This window comes from Apus apus, chromosome 14 (assembly GCF_020740795.1).
Source record: "Apus apus isolate bApuApu2 chromosome 14, bApuApu2.pri.cur, whole genome shotgun sequence".
Taxonomy (NCBI): Eukaryota; Metazoa; Chordata; class Aves; order Apodiformes; family Apodidae; genus Apus; species Apus apus.
The window spans coordinates 8920709-8937807 of NC_067295.1; the positions used below are offsets into that span (position 1 = coordinate 8920709).

Genomic DNA, 17099 nt, shown 5'->3' on the forward strand with positions numbered 1-17099 from the left:
GAAAAGCCACCACTCACTCAGCGTTGGGAGGCCAGGAATTACATATTCAGGGCTACAATTCCTTCCACATGTCCTTACTGCCTGCTCTGCAGCCTGACACTGAGTCCTTTCTTCCATGCAGAGGAACAGTATCTCAGGCACTGGCAGTAAACCAGTACATTTATTTTGAGGGAAAAGGGACATTTAATTGGAGCTTTGCTGTTATATTTGCAAAGTCTTTAATGTCAAATATCGAGTAAGTCTTATTACTTCAAAACCCCAATTAAATTAGTTTATCACATCCCCATTATGCCTCACTTCACTGATCCTGTATTCATGAAAACCTATCTTTTTATGTTAAATGGTAGCTATCCACAATAATTTTTAGTCAGAATGAGTTTATCCCATGAACATGTGTCAGCAGTGTGTTCTGCCAGAGCACTGCAGTTTAAGAAACAGGACAAGTACACATGATTACCAGGATTTCCTCCTTTGGAAGCGATTAAATATGAAAGACTGTTTGTCAACATATTAATTAAACAGAAACATTTTAAGTAAAAATCCCCAAACAACTAAGAGTTGGCATTACCAGCAGGACTATCTGATGGAAACAGGCAAGTCAGACAGCTTGTTGGATTAAAGCCTGTTGTGCATGTGTTCAGTGCATGGAACAAGAGAGACCTTTTTTTTCAGAGAAATAAAAGGATGAAACAATTTGCTCTTCTCTCTGGCTCAGCCCTGCACCTCTTCCAGGTTTCAGGACTTGGTGGATGATCAGAACTCGAAGGAATGAAACCTAGAGAAACTGTAGGAGCCAGTGCAGGTGATGCAGCAGGAGATAATTTTCTCCAAGTCTGTGACCCTTGTTGTTTAAGATCAGTGGGGCTGCTGTTGCTAAAATAAGGGTGATAACCTCAGTATCTTCAACGAATTTAAATCTCTCCACTCTGCTATTGCTTTGATTGTGTCAGATATGCTGTGCTTCTCCCACCAACACACTGCTGCTCTGGTCTGCAGCACTGGCTGCTGTGCTCTGCTCCAGCCCTGCTGGGGCTGCCTGGCAGGTACAGCCCCAATTGCTTCATGGGGCTGAAGAGAATCTTTTGAAAAGCCACACACCAATATCAGGAAGAGGAAAGACTGCTGAGGACAGTACTACAGGGAACAAAACACATTCAGTGTGTTAAGGGCTACCTCTGCCCACAGTGAAAATGTGCTTCTCCCATGTGAGACACATGATGAAACCCTGACAAGGTACTGGTAGGGGATTGCTTGGTCCCACAGCAGAAGGAGCACCCTCAGTTAGGTGTCTGTGTGTCCTATAAAGAGCGAGCTGGGTAACAGCAACAAAGTGCAGATCTATGGACTAATCAATAGGGAATGCTGAGAATTCAACCCCAAACCCTCTACTAGATCCTCCACATCTTTGTTCAAAAGTTGACAGGAGAAAGTGAGAAGGATGCTGCTCATCCAAGTGATGGCAGCTATGGAACAGCCCCCTTTGCATTGAAAGAAAAGTAAAAGAGAGAGAACCATGACTTTTATAACTTACTGGGCTGTGACAGGAGAGGGACAGTGTGGATCCCAAGCCCTGAAATAATGTATAAATGGAGGCTGGAGTCACTAGGCATGCTTTTAAAGTACTAACACTTCAGTCCGTGCTCATGAAAAAATAACGAGGAGGCTTGGCCCTGTGAGATGTGTGGTTAGGCATTTACATCTGTACAGTCAGAGCAACCAATTCAAAATTCAGTTGAACTGCAGACATTAAGCCAGATGGGTTTTTTTGCCAGCAAAAACATCCAAATAGCCCTTTGGCTTCAGCAGGACAAGTATCAATGAAAAATATATTCCACTGACTCTAAACTATTGCTTAAAAAAAATGAGTTATTTTTGTCCCCCATTTTTTGTTTGCACTTCATTTCTCAACTGACTCCTCTTACTATCTTCTTTGGACTAAATACACAGTCTGTAGGCAGCTGCATAAGCTGGGATCTCAGCATTTTTGTGTGGGCTTGGTCCTCACTTTGCAGAAAAAGCAAATGAGTTTAGACGGAGTGTGGGCTAAGTAATGAAAAATGTTACCTTGGTATGCATTAAGGTGCTAGACCTGTGGGTTTTTTTTAAAGCAACACAGAATGTACAGCTTTATTTCTTTACTTGAATAGTGTTGAAACCCTCTGGCAAAGAGGTAATTTTTTATTGACATTGTGTTTGTTTTCTCTTGTAGCAAACAAGACAGTGCTGCATTTGCTCACTGTGAAGCTAATCGACTCCTTGTCAACTGGATCTGAACTAACTTTTGAAGCAAATCCCTGTCTCTGGGGTTTTTCTCAGAATGACGATTCCGGGGCATGTCTACTCTTCTGCAGCCATGCACCTGCCTGCTGCTAATGCTGCTTTTATCAAGAACATGTCATGAGGTAACTCTGGGTAATTTAAAGAACTCACAGCAGTTCTGACACAAGTCACCACCCACACTATAATCTGCACCAATGCAATTAGAATTGATTGAGCCACTGCAAACAACCAATGGCAAAACAAAGGTTTCCCAGTATATACTTAATTAAGATGATCTATAAATATGGATTAAGTTAAAAGGTCTTTGAGATGCATGTGTGCATTGCAGTATGTCTGCTGATGCCATCAAGCCTTTACAAGAGGCAGCTGCAGCTGGGGGGAGGGGCAGAGGGAGCACGAGCTGGTGTCCAAGCCCTGTCCCATTGTGGAGCAGTGGAGCTCAGAAGCTCCATGCCTGGGCCTGTGATCAGCGAGGAACCGAACATGAAAGGTGTTGCTTAGGGTGAAGAAGGAGGATGCTCTTCTTCACTGCCTCCTTGTTTGAAGGAAGAAGGCTTTTAAAAAATTCATTTATTTTCAATTCAGTGTGTGGTTTCAGCTTTTTCTGCCCCAGAAGTGAATCTGTCCACTGTCTCCCAGTAACCTATTTAGCTTTTATAAAACAGGTACTATACATGAAACGCATAACTCATTGTTGTCACTCCTGCTGGGAGAGCCCTGTGGAAATTTTGCTATGAATATGAACTCAAATTTAAAACTGAAATTGCTTTGGCTTTTTCTCTGCCCCTCTCAGTGTCCCTGGGATAAGTGTGATCACACTTGGCACAACTGCTTCACACGGACTTTGTGCAGCATGGAAGGGTGGGAAAGCGGGATGGTGGGGATGCAGAGCCAGCCTCTACCAAATTTGCTGTTTTCTTAGGAACTGAAATATATTTGATAGCTTCAGTTATAGCCTTTGAACTGATGGGTAAATGCTCTGAATTATACCTGTTGTTTGGCTCTGCGTCTCCAGTCCCTATACAGAGGTCCTGGACATCTGACCTCATCCTCTGAACTGCACTTAAATTCAAGCTGCCTGAAGCACAGCAAGGAACTCCTATTCCTGTCTGTTAGCACTGCTAGTGATCTTCTACTGATCATCTTCTCCCTGTTCTGCCTCCTCCACGTTACACTCCCTCTCCGCCTTGGCACAATTTAATCCTGGGGTGTCCTGCTGGTCCTTGGCAGCCCTCCCGTGTCCTTACAGTAAGCACAATGTATTTGGCTTTAACTCACTCAGCCATATGGTGAGAAACTCAACACTGCCATTTAGAAGAAGAATAAAACAGAATCTGGCTGTGCAGGACACAGAGGGAAGAAGACAGTGGTGGAGCAAGTGAACCTGATTTCTCCCAATGATTTATCTCTCAAGTTCACCTAATTTTCTTTCTCCATCCTTGCAATCACTTGAAGGCACTCTCAAGCTAGAGGATCTGCTGAGGGCAGAGCTGATCACACTAGAGAAAATAGACACAGATTTGGATGACTGGAAAGGGAAGAGGAGGAAGAAAAAATAAGATCAGATTCTAGACTTTATATTGAAATACCTTTGGGAGCCTCATTTACATTTACAGTGGATACACCTCAGTCCTCCCAGCATACTCAGTAGTTCCATGTAAAAACTGAGCTCTCTAACTGTTACAGATCCAGGTTTTGAAAAGGTCAATGAATCTGTGTTCTTAATTTACATTCTGTCAATTACACACATCTGGAAACAATATCAAAGAAAGCACCTGCTCTTGATTTCCTTTTATGATTTTACTTGCATGCACAGACTCTAGGCCAAAATGAATAAATAAATGGGAACAGAAAAAGAATAAACTAGCTGCATGTGCTGCTTTTGTGAGCTGCTAAGGAAAACATCTTTGCTGATTGCTGTCCCATGATTAGTCTTCTTATTTTGAATTGTAGCCATGGCTTTTGAGAGTCATGATACAGGAACAAATACATTTCACTTTGATTATTGAAAAAGGAGCAAGTGGTTCCCTTCATGATGCTGGGAAACCAAAAGCAACTTTGCCTTGTGCTCTGTGCTGAAATGATGTGCAGGTAAGTAATGACTGAAGAAATACAGTGACTGTTGTCATGTTCATGCTCTCAAGATACAAGATTTTAGTGTCTGCTGCCAGTTTGTCCAAATGCTTTTTAGAACAACACAGCCAAACACAAGATCACAGAGCAATTTTTACCTGTGTAACTATTTGGGCTCTGGTTTCTACATCGGGAGTTTCTGAGACAAAGGGGGTCAAATCATTATCAAGCAAATAACATGCAAAGTGGTATGAAATGTATCAGTCATTCAGAAAGCTTCTGAAGTGGCAAATTACTTTCCAGGCTAATCTTTCTCAGAAGAGTTACAGCATTTTTTTTACTCTGTTTTTCTGGGGGGAGGGGGATGGGGGGAAGGGAAGGAAGGAATGGGGAAGGATGGTTGAAAGAACAAAATTTTGAAGAAATCCCTAATAAATCATATTCTGCTCTTCTGCTGACAACTCCTGGCTAATTCTGATGTATGTTTTATTTTCAGTGTTAAGACAACACAATAACACTATCCCTTCATTTTAGAAGATTTTTGGCAGCTATTGCATTGTTTACAGTAACAGAAATAATTCTTTTAGTTCTAATTCTTCTGTCATACTCTCACAATGCCTTTATTTGGCAGAGAATAAGATATTTAAATAATAAAAGTGGTGACAAACTGACAAAAGCTGGAAATCAAAGCTAAATGACAATTGCCTGCACAGAACACAATAGTGTCGCTGACAGAGAAAGCCTTAAAAAACCCAAACATCAGCAATTTGCATGGTAAATACAATTCTAACTACACTGGAGTGTCACTATCTGCCCCTGTAATTAATTTTCTTTTTTACCTTCATGCCTCAGACATCTGGAGATGATAACATCATAGCAGCAGTAGCAAATCACTTCTGAAGTTTTTTTTTTTCCTAGATAATATTGTTCCCAAGTTTTTTATTTCATTCCTAGAGTAGATTCTAGTTACCATATGAATGAACGGGGCTCTTTAGCAACAAATATGAGCCAGATCTTCTCCCAGTGTACCAATGGGCAGTACGGAGTAACTCTGTATGTTCAGTGGAATTATTCCAGATTCAGAGTTTGGACCAAAGGGAGTTTGGCCTTTACACCATAACATGTGGGCTGATACTTGAAGTCTGAGACATTCTTAACTTTCCACAGAGCTCTCACGTTACAGGGAAAAGCAGCTACATGCCACATTTTCCATCCAATTCATGCCTTAACTTTTAATTTAGCAAAGAACATGGAATTCTTTAATTTCCAGGAGACGAGTCAGTAACAGCTGCGCCTAGAAGCAGGTTGCCTCAAACTTCAAAAATGTATTCCTGCTACACGTGGCATTTCTTCACAATTTATCATTGCCTATTAGCTAATAACAGCAGCAGGTTGTGGCTGGTTTAGCTTCTGCTTAAGAAACAATGCCACCAAATGTCAGAAGAAGAAATCAGTCAGGCAGCTCTTCTGCAGAGAAATGTGTAGAATCAAGCTCCTGTTGAGCAAGATAAGGGCTGCATTAGCTCTCAGCAGTTGTCTGCTGGTGTTTGCATTACAGAAGCAGCACGTTATGCTGGAAGGTAAATGTGTGACTCCATTTATGTGCTGCCTTGTCAGGAAGAAGAACTTCTGAAAACTTAATAGGATCATTCATGTATCTAGCAACTTTAAGATGTTTAAAGTTATGAATATTAATACTGGGCAGATGGAAGCACTTGAACGCGTTAAGAATGGTAAAGATATTCATGGCAAACAACTTATTTTGAATTCTTACTAGGAAAACAGGTGTGACTACTAAGCGCTCTCTCTTCTCCCAGCTCAGTATCCTCTGCACTGGCTGAAGACCCAAGCACTCAAACGATGCCTGTGCCACTGCAAACTGCTGCTGGGAGCCTGTGGACACTGGCAGCCCAAGGATGACCCCTATACTTGGATAGCTCAGGGCTGTCATGGCTGGGAAGAAAATGGTTTATTTCTAAAATAAGTTTGATAGTGCACTTACCAGGATGGCCATTCCCATAGAGCTTTCTATAACACAACTGCTTGGTATGAACTGAGCAGGTTTGGGCAGGTCTCAGGCAAGAGTGAGCTCTGGCCTAGGCTAATTTTGTTTCATTCATCATTTTGTGTATTAATGCTTGTATTGTTAAACAACAGACTTCGTCAAGACAACAGTTTAAACATCTGCAACTATGAGCAAACAGGAATGAAAAGCAGCAGAGACTCATTTTCCTTTCTATTTCTAAAGGATAGCTTTTACAATAGCTGCTGTATCACTGAGAGCCTGAAGTTCTCTGGATTCTGAACTGTGCATATTTTAAAGATATAAACAGCCTTTTGTTCAAAGTGGCTGTGTTTTACAGGCTGGATACAGACACTTCCACTTGTCTTAGTGCAACAATTTCTTCTGATTTAGTATCTATAAAATTCCTTTATTTTCTCCTTTTCCAATACAGTGCTACTTCATTTTTAACAGCAGCATTTACAGTGACTACAGTATTACATAAATTAAATACTGTACCAAATAATAGAACTTACCTTGTTTGATAGGCTGCTGGTTAGAGAAGGTAAGAGGAGTAACAAGGAATTTGGTTTCAGCTACCTGCACCCAGTGGTGCAGAATTTTTATCGTCCAGACTCCGGGTCGCAGGGGCAAGTTCAAAGGTGGTTTGTAGTGGGTAAATTCAGCACTGGATTCAATAAGAATGTCATACGTTGCTGCAATGATGTTAACAGGATCCACCCAGATGACAGTAACGGTGACGTTGGGGCCCTTTCCCCACTTCTGCATGCCAACTGGCTCATCTGTTGGCCCCAGGAGCCCTCCGAAATTCCGGAAAATCCTTTCCTTGGCATCCCATTCAGTGCCAATCTGAAATCAAAGACCACACTGCTGCTACCATCATCTCTGTAAGCATCTAAGACCCTTACATCAAACTAGGGCTCCCAGACACAAATCACGCTTCGTGACATGAATGATACATACATATAAAGGCTGATGGCAACAGGACCTAAGATCATAATGTATACACAAATTGGGACAACCCTGAATGCTAGGTGGTTTTCTTTGGTCCAGTTGTCCTCTTTTGATTGATACAAGGGTTTTCTGCAAGAGTGACATATCAACACCACCACAGCTCCCCTTTTCCTCCCCATGGAAGTAGCCGACAAAGGACCACACCTGAAGAAAATCTATGAAAAAATATGACCCATCATCTCCTGGATTATGAAGATGTATGACACATTTGAGAGATGGGCCCTGCAGTAGAGATCTACACAGCTGCTAAGACAAGGAAGAGGATGACTTTAGGACAAGTCACATCAGGCCCTGTAGTACAGCTATCCACGAGATGCTGTCTCCTTGCACTCCCTGCCTGCCTGATGTGGGAAGCTGTTTCTGGTAAACACTTTCCTAACTGTCATAACAGTGAGATTGTTTTTAATTTATTCACTAACTAACAGTAAAGCAGCTGGTTCGCAATCTAGTGTAAATATTTAATGGACCTTTCTTTTCCTAGCAGCTTTCATATTTCACTGCTCTTCATATGAATGGTTCACCCATAACCCACAGGATGATACAAACATACAAGCTGTTGCCATTAACACTTGCACACTATTGAAAATAAGCATCTCTACACAAAGAGCACAACAATGTACTAACTGGTCTTCTTGTGACAACTGAAAGACATTTTACTAAATGAGGCTGACCATTAACAAACCACTTCCATCAATTATTAAAATGGCAGCTTGGTGGACTGCAGTGTCAAATGCAGTGTATTTGCTTTTGGAGGCAGTGCCCACCTTGCTTGTCCCCTGAGGTCCTGTTCCCATGATCTCAAATCAAAAGTGATCAGCATCAAACACAAGAAGATTTGAGGAACCCCATTTGAACTGAAGAACAGGAGAACCCCCTGGCTCCTTTTGGCAAGCAGATATAATTCCTTGGAGAGACATCCAGATGTTTTGGCCAGCCTGGTATTGAAAACCCTCATAGTCCTTCAGGTGTTTTTTTGCCTTATCTCCAAACAGTGTAGATGACCTAAGCTGATTTGTTTCCTATACAGAAACCATGGGATTCTCTCGAGCAGTCTCCACAGGTCGATGCACATACAGATGGGATCCCCTGTAGACACTAGAGATTCCCAAAACAGAGAACTGTCCCTGTCCCTAATCTTCACCTCACATGGGCATGATCAGAACCTGCTTTCCTAAAAGCATAACAAATAATTGTAGCTCATGTGCTTCGAGACTTTTCTTCTAGGTTTTGTCACATTTCCTGAGCATAAGTGTTTCCAATATAATGTCAAAATCCCCTCAAATCCATAAAACCTGACAACTACCTGATGCCTACTGAGACTGATACCTGTACTGGAAAACGTCCAGTCTCCAAACCCCTCTAAATAAATTGCTGTGGCTGGCAGACAAATTACAGGAGGACTGAAAGCAAAAAGCTACAAGGCCAGTAGAATAAAAACCTACCATCCTAAATCCATCTGTCATCATACCGATTCCTGCTACTGGACTATGACACTGCAGAATATGAGACAAAATGAGCCTTCCACTACTCTGCCATCAGCACCGCAGAATCACTGGTATTTCAGAGGTATTTCAGCTAGCACATCAGCTAATCAAACCAGACAGCATAGCCCAGATATCAGACCAAAGCATTGACTGCCCCGAGGAGCTGTCACTGCATGCTCTCCTGACAAGACCAACTGAATATGTATGGAAATAAGTGGAGAAAGGAAATTTCCTGACCAGATCTCACTATCTAATCTGCCAGCTTTCATTGAGTGGGGCCGTGTCACAGCTACCAGAGTGCAACAGACCTGGAAATAATAATGCCACAACACATGAAACAAATGTATACACTCTTGGGCAAAGAAAACCCTGTAAGGAAGCTCCTTCCACCACATTCAATATTACTGAAGAACTCAAAGAAAGCTCACATAATCCTCAAAAACTAAACAGGGAGCTGCACATATCTATTTACAGGACCTGCCGTTTATGTGCAGTTTCCAGCTGAGGGACAGTTTCCTGTTCTGCACAGCTTTCAGTACAAGCTGGGTTTAAAAGCACAGTATTTTAAAGGGAATTTTACTTAAAGTACCAGTTAGAGGTTTATACTTCTTCCTTTCAGCTCTACACAGCTGAGTTCCCAGTTCTGAGAGCTCTGGTTTCACACCCAAGAGTTAATACAGCCCTACAATATTTTTCATAGTTCCTTAAAACACTAAGTAGGCTTCCACTTCAAATGGAACACACGAAGTATGGGATGGAATCAAGCAGTAATGAATATCTGATAAATTATGAGGGAATGTGGCTCAGAAACTGACATTTTCCACATCATTATTTTAATCACCATGATTTTGAGCTTCAAGAGCAGGCACTGTGCATGGGGTATGTTTGGAAAGCTGGAACTCTCTCATTGGCTTAAAACTCCTGTTTCTATCTCTGTTCAGTCCCAAGATAAAATTTTCCCAAGACAAATTATGCCTTGATTATGGGTTTGTGTCTCATTGCTCACCACAAACAGGACCATTAGGTTCACACAATGCACACTAATTGCCTGCCACCTAGTTTATTTTACTCTCTGTGATGAATCACAAGTTTTAACAAGACCAGAAATGAACTTAAGTGTTCATCTGATACACACTGAGCCAAGACTGTAGTACTGTACAGCAAATCTATCTTCTGCCCTCCATATAAAAGTTGTCATGAGCCCACAAGGGCTGGTAGAATCCATACTGTGTGCACTGTGCACAAGCCAATTTTAGGAGGGTGTGGGAGTTTCATGCTTGGAAATAATCTCTCTTTGTTTTCCTGTAAGTCTGTTTTGTTTTACTCAGCCTGAACCTGAGTGCAGGTGTCGTGTGCCACCGACATGCTGGCATTAACCCCACGGGCTGCTCCACAGCCCAGCTGGCTGATTTTTTCCCACTTGCCTTTACATGTTGTGTGGTTAAATCTGCTAGTTGGGAAGCAAAGTCTGAGAAGCAAAGCAAAGGAGCAGAGGGCAGGAAGGGCTGACTGAAGAGACTCTGTCATCTCTGCTACAGTTCCAGTTGTGCATCAGGGTCACAAATGCACCCAGGAGCACATTCAAGTCCTGCCGGAGAGGGAAGAAAGCTCTCAGCTCCAAAGGCTGAGAACATTCCGTTTTAAATTTCTGCCAGATCATGGGGTGAAAGTTATTGAAAAAACAGCAGTTACATGTCCCAGTAAGCACAAATCTTAAGTTTGTTTTCTGGTGCTTAGCTGAACTGCTAAGTTTGTTTTACACTTGCCAGACTTTGACAAAGAAGTGCCACATGAACAAGCAGTAGCAGATCAGAGGCTTTCCAGCCACACTGAAGCAGAAGTTGTTAATGCTGGATTTATACCAGGGAAACAGAAAAATTTGCCTCAGAGGTACAGATGCCTGCAGGCCCACAGAAGGCAGAAAGTAAAATAAACAATTAAGAAATTATTAAATTATTTATTTTGTACCCCCTGGTCTTTTAAAATATGAACCATCTATGAAAGGGGAGGACAATTAAAGAGTTCAGACAAGAAAAAATGATGAAAACAAGTAAACTGCCACCAAAACTTTTTATGCTTTTCAATTAGAAGAAAATGTTTCCTCAGCCTGAGAAGACCTCCCCACTGATTAAATCCTTCCCATGCTTTGCTCTCACATGGCTTCACTGCAGCAGCAGCTCCTACAGGGCTGGTTATGGACCAGCCATGGTCTATGAGGCCATGAAGAGCGGCTCATTGGAGCTGTGGGATCTGGAGATCCTCCCTGCAGGGTGACACACTGCTCAGAGCTGTGGGCACAGTGCAGCCAGGAGGCCACCAGCACGTCACTGCTTCCCTCAACAGGGCAGCCTGACACTGGGCACTGCTGCTCCAGGGCATCTGTGGATCAGGCTCATAGTTGTGGCAGGGCTGGTTTTGGGGAAAAAAGGTTTGGTTTCACTGCACCGGGGACAAGGGGGACCAGAAAAGTGGCCAGCAAGTAAAGTCTGGTCTAAGGTTTGTTTTCTCCCTGCACCTGTTACAAAGTCAGATGTATTCTAAAGATTTTTGAGTTCTAGAATGCTAAAATCAACATACTACTTCTCATCGTACAATTAGAAAAAAACCCTTCCTACTGCCACAGCCTGGTTGCTTTCAAAAAGAAAGATCCAGAGCAGGCATGCTCAGGTTGAAAGTGAGATTAAAAGTACCAAATAAACAGCAGAAATACTCCTACAAATCACAAGAATTAAAGCTTGTACGACCATTTATCACTGGATGAAATGGCAAGCCTACCATCAGACACATTGATAAATGAAACACAATTTCCATCCATCTCTTTAATGGCACATTAGTGTCATGGATTTGCCGTGCACACCAAAACACTGAATCCTACCTAGGCATTTCTTAATTGCCCAAGAAGATGGTAATTTATGGACTTGGCCGTAACGACTGGAACGCATTTGTTCAATCAATTTTATACCTTAATTGAAATTTGTGGCTTAACAAGAAAAATCAGGAAATTAACTGCTAAGACAGTTGTATCTTTAAAACAGAACACAGATGTCGGGTTCTATTAGTGGTCAACTTTCCTGATATATTTTTAGGGTAGGGTACATATTTTACACTCTATGTCAGATCCTGATACAAATTCCTAGAAGAAATAACAGGATTTGTGGGAAATCTCAGTCACCACTGTGATAATTTCCTCTTTCATGTTACAACATCAATATTCTGCTCACATTTGGCATTGGTGCCTGACTGTCACTAATGTTATGAGGGTTTTTTCAGCATACTCTTGAGAGGAATGCCTACCACATCCCCATTCCTAGCTGGAACTGCAGAAACATGACATTTTTCCCAGGTATGTCTCACAGCACTCACAACAGTCACAGTCACAAAACTTTTTAAGTTACTGAGTTCCGTTTACAACAGTAAATGCCTTCAGTTTGTTCTTTAAACAAGAGGGGGTGAGGACACTCAGAGTAACCTAAGAAGTGAAGGTTGACCACAGATCTGAACTGGCAACAGTGTCTCGGTCAGTGAAGAGGACATGCATTACACTAGAGAGCCACTCTCACCTGCAAGTTACATGGAAGTAGAGATTCCAAAGGCTGCTGAATTAGTATGCAGTTCCTCCAGAGGCTCATGACATTCTGCATAGGTGGCTATGAATACCTACCTCTGAGAACTGTAACCTTCCAAAATCACTTGGTGGACTTGCGATCTTAAAGACTTTCTTTGGCATCACCCACGTTTCCAAAGTTTCTAGTTTACTGACAGCCAGATTGGTCGCATGATGTCTGATCAGGAAGCCTTGGAAACGGTCAGCAAGGAAGTAAAGGTGGACAGAAACTGGGTGGCCCATGGGGTAGTATCTGTAAAACAGCACACACGCTTGTCAGTGACACAATAGAGACATGAAATCCCCATTTACTTACGCTTAGGAAACACTCATTTCAACTAGAAAATTCACCATTGTACATTAAGAGATTTGAAATGTGTTCATGACTCATTATCAAATATTCTTCTGCTGTTCTGATTATCCTGAAACATAAAAAATGTTACTAAGAATATATGCTCATTTAGAACATACCCACAGCTCTAAGATCTTCAGGAGATACCTCTGCTTGCCAGAAAACTCCTTTCCCTTACCACCTCTTCTGGGTAAAAAGTGCCGCCCAGAGATGCACAGTTAGGCTGCAGCCCTCTTTGCAAGGATCAACAACATTCAAGAAATGTGTCTGTTGCTCCAAATCAGGTGGCTTTCCTTTTTTGCCTTCAGTGGGGGGTCCCCAGAGCTGTCCAGCAGCGTGGGCCAGCAGCAGGCTGGGGACAGCAGAGGGTGCTGCATGGCCGGGCACGGACCCAGCGATGCCCTGATCCGCTCCTGCACGTAAATCTGATTCCCCAAGGAGACAGCTCTGTAGAGCGGCCCTGCAGCGAAGGACACCAGGATCAGGTCCCCGTAATAGGTCTCTATTTTAGGAAATAAATTTCACATTCCTCGAAGTCTTGAGGTTGCTTTTGCTCTGGACATTTTGTTTATAATTGAAGTGAGAAAAGGTCAAACAGGAAAACCCTCTCATCAGGAAACTTGGAAGCCTTCAGTCACAGTTCAGATTTAAAGACACTGTAGCAGTGGTTTAAAATAATTAAAATTTATGGTCAATTGTCTGCTACAGTCTCAGAAACATCTGTAGTGACATTTGTGTACATATGGATGTATAAAAGAATTAAAACCATGTTATTCATCATTCTGAAATAAAATGTTTTGCTACTCTATGACACTGATAATAACTGTGAAACAAATGTGTTTGCAACACATTGAAAACCAACCAATATCACACCCTGCCAGTCAAGTCAGTAGAGTGTGACTCCTCATGTTAGCTATTACATCCAAGACCAGAGAGGAGCTAAGCAAGGACTTTCCATTCCATGGAACCAGCAACACCAATGAGGAAGTATCTAGAGCTTGAGAAATAAACATAACAAGATGGGGTATAAACAGGACCGGCACTGATGGCCTGAGCAAAAGCACAGCAAAGCTACGCAGCCAACACCAGCAACAATCTGACTTCTGTTCTGAGTACTAAGGCCCCCTGTTTGATATGTGTGCAGTAACAAATATTTACAATATCCTTGGAATATTCTGAGTAAATTGTCTCTTGGCAGCAGTGAGTAAAAATGCCTAGAGACAGGGAGAAATAAATTAAATCTCAGTAACACATTAATGTTGTTTCCACTGAAGATGCTGATATGCAATCTCACTCGGTGGCAGAGCAGTCTGTGGGGGCACAGCTTTCTGAGCCTCTGAGCTGGCCCTCGTTAGAACAGTGTGTGAGGCAGCTCCTTGGATAAAAGTCTCCTGGGGTGCTGCGGGTGGCAGCATGGGACTGTCTCCAAATATGATCTGAGGTGTCAGAGGATTTCCTCACAGGTCCTGCAGTGTGAAACGAGCTGGGGTGGTGATAGCAGGATCAGCTCACTGGGTGCTCCTCTTAGCCCCAACAGCCCAGGGAATGCTGCTGAGGTGCTCAGCCCAAGTGTATCCCTGCTCCTACTGTGTTTGAGACATGCTATCACCAGAGGGAAAGAGGAAGCCTATGTATGCACACACCTAGAAAGACAACATAGTATCAAGAGAGATGTGAATCATAAATCTGAGAACTTTCCACTTTTCTGTGATTTAAATCAAATGCTGACTCACAATGTTTTGAGGGGGCTTAGGCAGGTATGAAAATGAAGCTTCTGCTTCATATCACTGTTGGCAATTCCTCCCTGTGCTGTTTGTGAGGCTCCAGCCCACTGCAAAACAGCCATGCTTCATCCTGCAGACAGCTGCCAGCAGAGGTGGATGACAAGGCTTCCCTATCTGTAATCTGAGCAAGCTTGAAGAGCACCTTGAGTTCTTGTACAATGAAAAGCTCCTCAGAAATGAAACATTATTGATATAAATCATCAGAACACTGGCAATAGGAGTAAGCACAAAAGTAACTGTCAAATTATTTCAGTACTGGTTATACATAGCTTCCATCCTCTCTGCTGGTTTCACTTTGCAGGACAAATGACCCAGGACTTCCTCAGGTCAGCCTTTATTTCATATAAGGAAGGCATGCTACTAGTGATTTCTATGTAATTGTTATTGATCTTTTATTGCTTTGCACCAGTAACCTTCACTGGCAAAGCTGTAATAGGAATCTGGATCACTTATTGCCACATCTTTCTAAATGGGACATTGCTCAGCACTTCCGTGACTAAGTGGGAAGGTCAAGGCGCATTCGGTTTCCTCTCGAGAACACAACAGGGGCAAAGTCCATCCATCAAAGCACAAGGAGCATCTTCAGTATTTGCTGACTTAGGCTGTATGTGTTTTCTATTAGGATAAAAAAAGACTGGGACCAAAAAATACATTCTGAAGAAGGAATTGAGAGACTGCAAAGTTAAGACTTTAAAAAGATGATGAAGACTCGCTGCTTTGAACGTAAAAAGCTTCAGATGTGTTTGCAGGCAGCAAACATCTACCATGTAGAGAGAGGGCTTTTTCTGTGCAAGTCTAACTCCAGGAACTTTTCCTCCAAATGCCTTTTAGACTGAATTCTTCTTTGCTAAGCTTGTAGGTGAAAAAGGAATGTAGAATATAGGGGGGTTTCCCTTTAAAGAATAAGGACCTTTATTTGTGCTCTCTATATATACACATTTATATTTATATACTCATACATTTTATGTATTTAATGCTAATGGATGCCACCAGTTGCAACACTTTTGGCACAGGCAACTGTACCAAGCAGGCAAACAGCTTGAGCAAGTGATTCTCTGTACTCCCTGTATGCACCCAGGGGGACAAACAAGCAAGGACCATTAACCTGCCCGTGCTCAGATTAATTCTGAAATCCTGTCCTCTGCTTTCGGTAAGTGTAATAGAGGTGAACATGACTTCTGCTGCAATCCCACGGAGGGTTTAGTAGCTGTGGGTATAATACACTTGCTTGAAATTAATCAAGAAAGCGCAGCAGTGGGGGTAGCACTACCCAACTGGATCCTGTCAGTCTTCATCAGGCTGGAGAGGAGCTCTTTAAAAGTGCAGCAAACAGGTCACATAATGTCAACCCTGAATAACCAGTGCTTTATTATGGGCATAAATACTTCTGGAAATAAGTGCTGTACACTTGCAGCTGCCTGGCCTTGTTTGTGACACTAACCTCCAGCCACCACAGCCAAGTAGATGAACCTTTGCTGGCGCTCGGCAGTCCAGCGTGTCCCCTGCAACACCCAGAAGAAGAAAGGCAGATCAGACTAACCTGCAGCTGTTGTCTCCAGCAGCATGGAAGGACGTCTCGGCCCTGCGCAGGCCCAGGCGGGAGAAGGCGTGGTACATGGTGAGGGCGACGTCGCTCAGGCTGCGCACGCCGTCCGGCTCATCGTACACGTTCTCCCAGTAGGACCGGAGGCCGGGGGTGCCAGATGGATAGTTGCCATACAAGTAGTAGTCCAACTGGCCAATTATCTCTTGATTCACTACAGCTTCAAATTTACGGGCAAAGAAAGTTGGCCTGGCAGTCTGCTGCAGTGACAAAAAGGAACAGGCACTGCAGTGAGTTCCCATTTCAGCCATGACATTTTGTCCTAAATAATCGGGACATTAACTGGTTCTCCCCATGGGCAAAGACGACTTAACAGGTCACCTCTGTGACCACTGGTTGTTAAAAGTGTTGTTAAGATTCAGATTAAAACTACATAATTACTCAAGGAAAACACAGGTGAGCTAACTCCTTTGTACCAACAGCCCCCACCCTGGCTGGGGAAGGCTCTCTGGTTCCAGAGGGGTGGGGATTGCTGCCTAACCCACCTCTGAGCCTGGGGATGGTGCAGCACTGGCACATGTTATTGGAGGTCAGGCAGGGAGCAACAAACAGGGGCTCAAGAGCCCCTGTAGAGCAGCATTTTGCATGTATGGATTTGCTGCTACTAGGTCAAAGAGCACTCTGGGAGAGGCACCATCTGTGGCTGAGGTTTCTCAGCTTCTGACTGGCCCTGTAGAGATTTTTTGCTCTGCACTTGACACAATCTTGGGTATATTACTGGTTTACGTTCTACTCAACTACCATTAGCTTTTAAAAAGCCTTTGTTTTTCCTTGCCCAGATCTGAGCATGGGTTCTGAGTTGTTAGGGAGTTCAAAAGTGCGCCACATGATTGAAAAATTCTTTTGAGGATGCTCAGTTTTACTCTGATACAGTGCATGCTG

At 42.9% G+C, this 17099-nt stretch overlaps 1 protein-coding gene and 1 long non-coding RNA gene across 2 annotated transcripts in view; one reads left to right on the plus strand and one right to left on the minus strand.

The window, feature by feature from the left end:
* Positions 1-2584, plus strand: part of LOC127390601 (uncharacterized) — a 115118-nt gene extending 112534 nt beyond the window's left edge. Inside the window, exon 3 of the long non-coding RNA XR_007890900.1 lies at positions 2210-2584. This is a non-coding gene — a long non-coding RNA (uncharacterized LOC127390601). The remainder of the gene's footprint in view (positions 1-2209) is intronic.
* XYLT1 (xylosyltransferase 1) overlaps positions 1-17099 on the minus strand; it is a 193141-nt gene that overhangs the window by 9188 nt on the left and 166854 nt on the right. The window contains exons 8-10 of the mRNA XM_051632422.1: positions 16155-16417; positions 12536-12731; positions 6892-7225 (exon numbers count right to left, since the gene is read on the minus strand). Of these exons, the coding sequence (XP_051488382.1) occupies positions 6892-7225; positions 12536-12731; positions 16155-16417 (793 nt within the window). The remainder of the gene's footprint in view (positions 1-6891; positions 7226-12535; positions 12732-16154; positions 16418-17099) is intronic.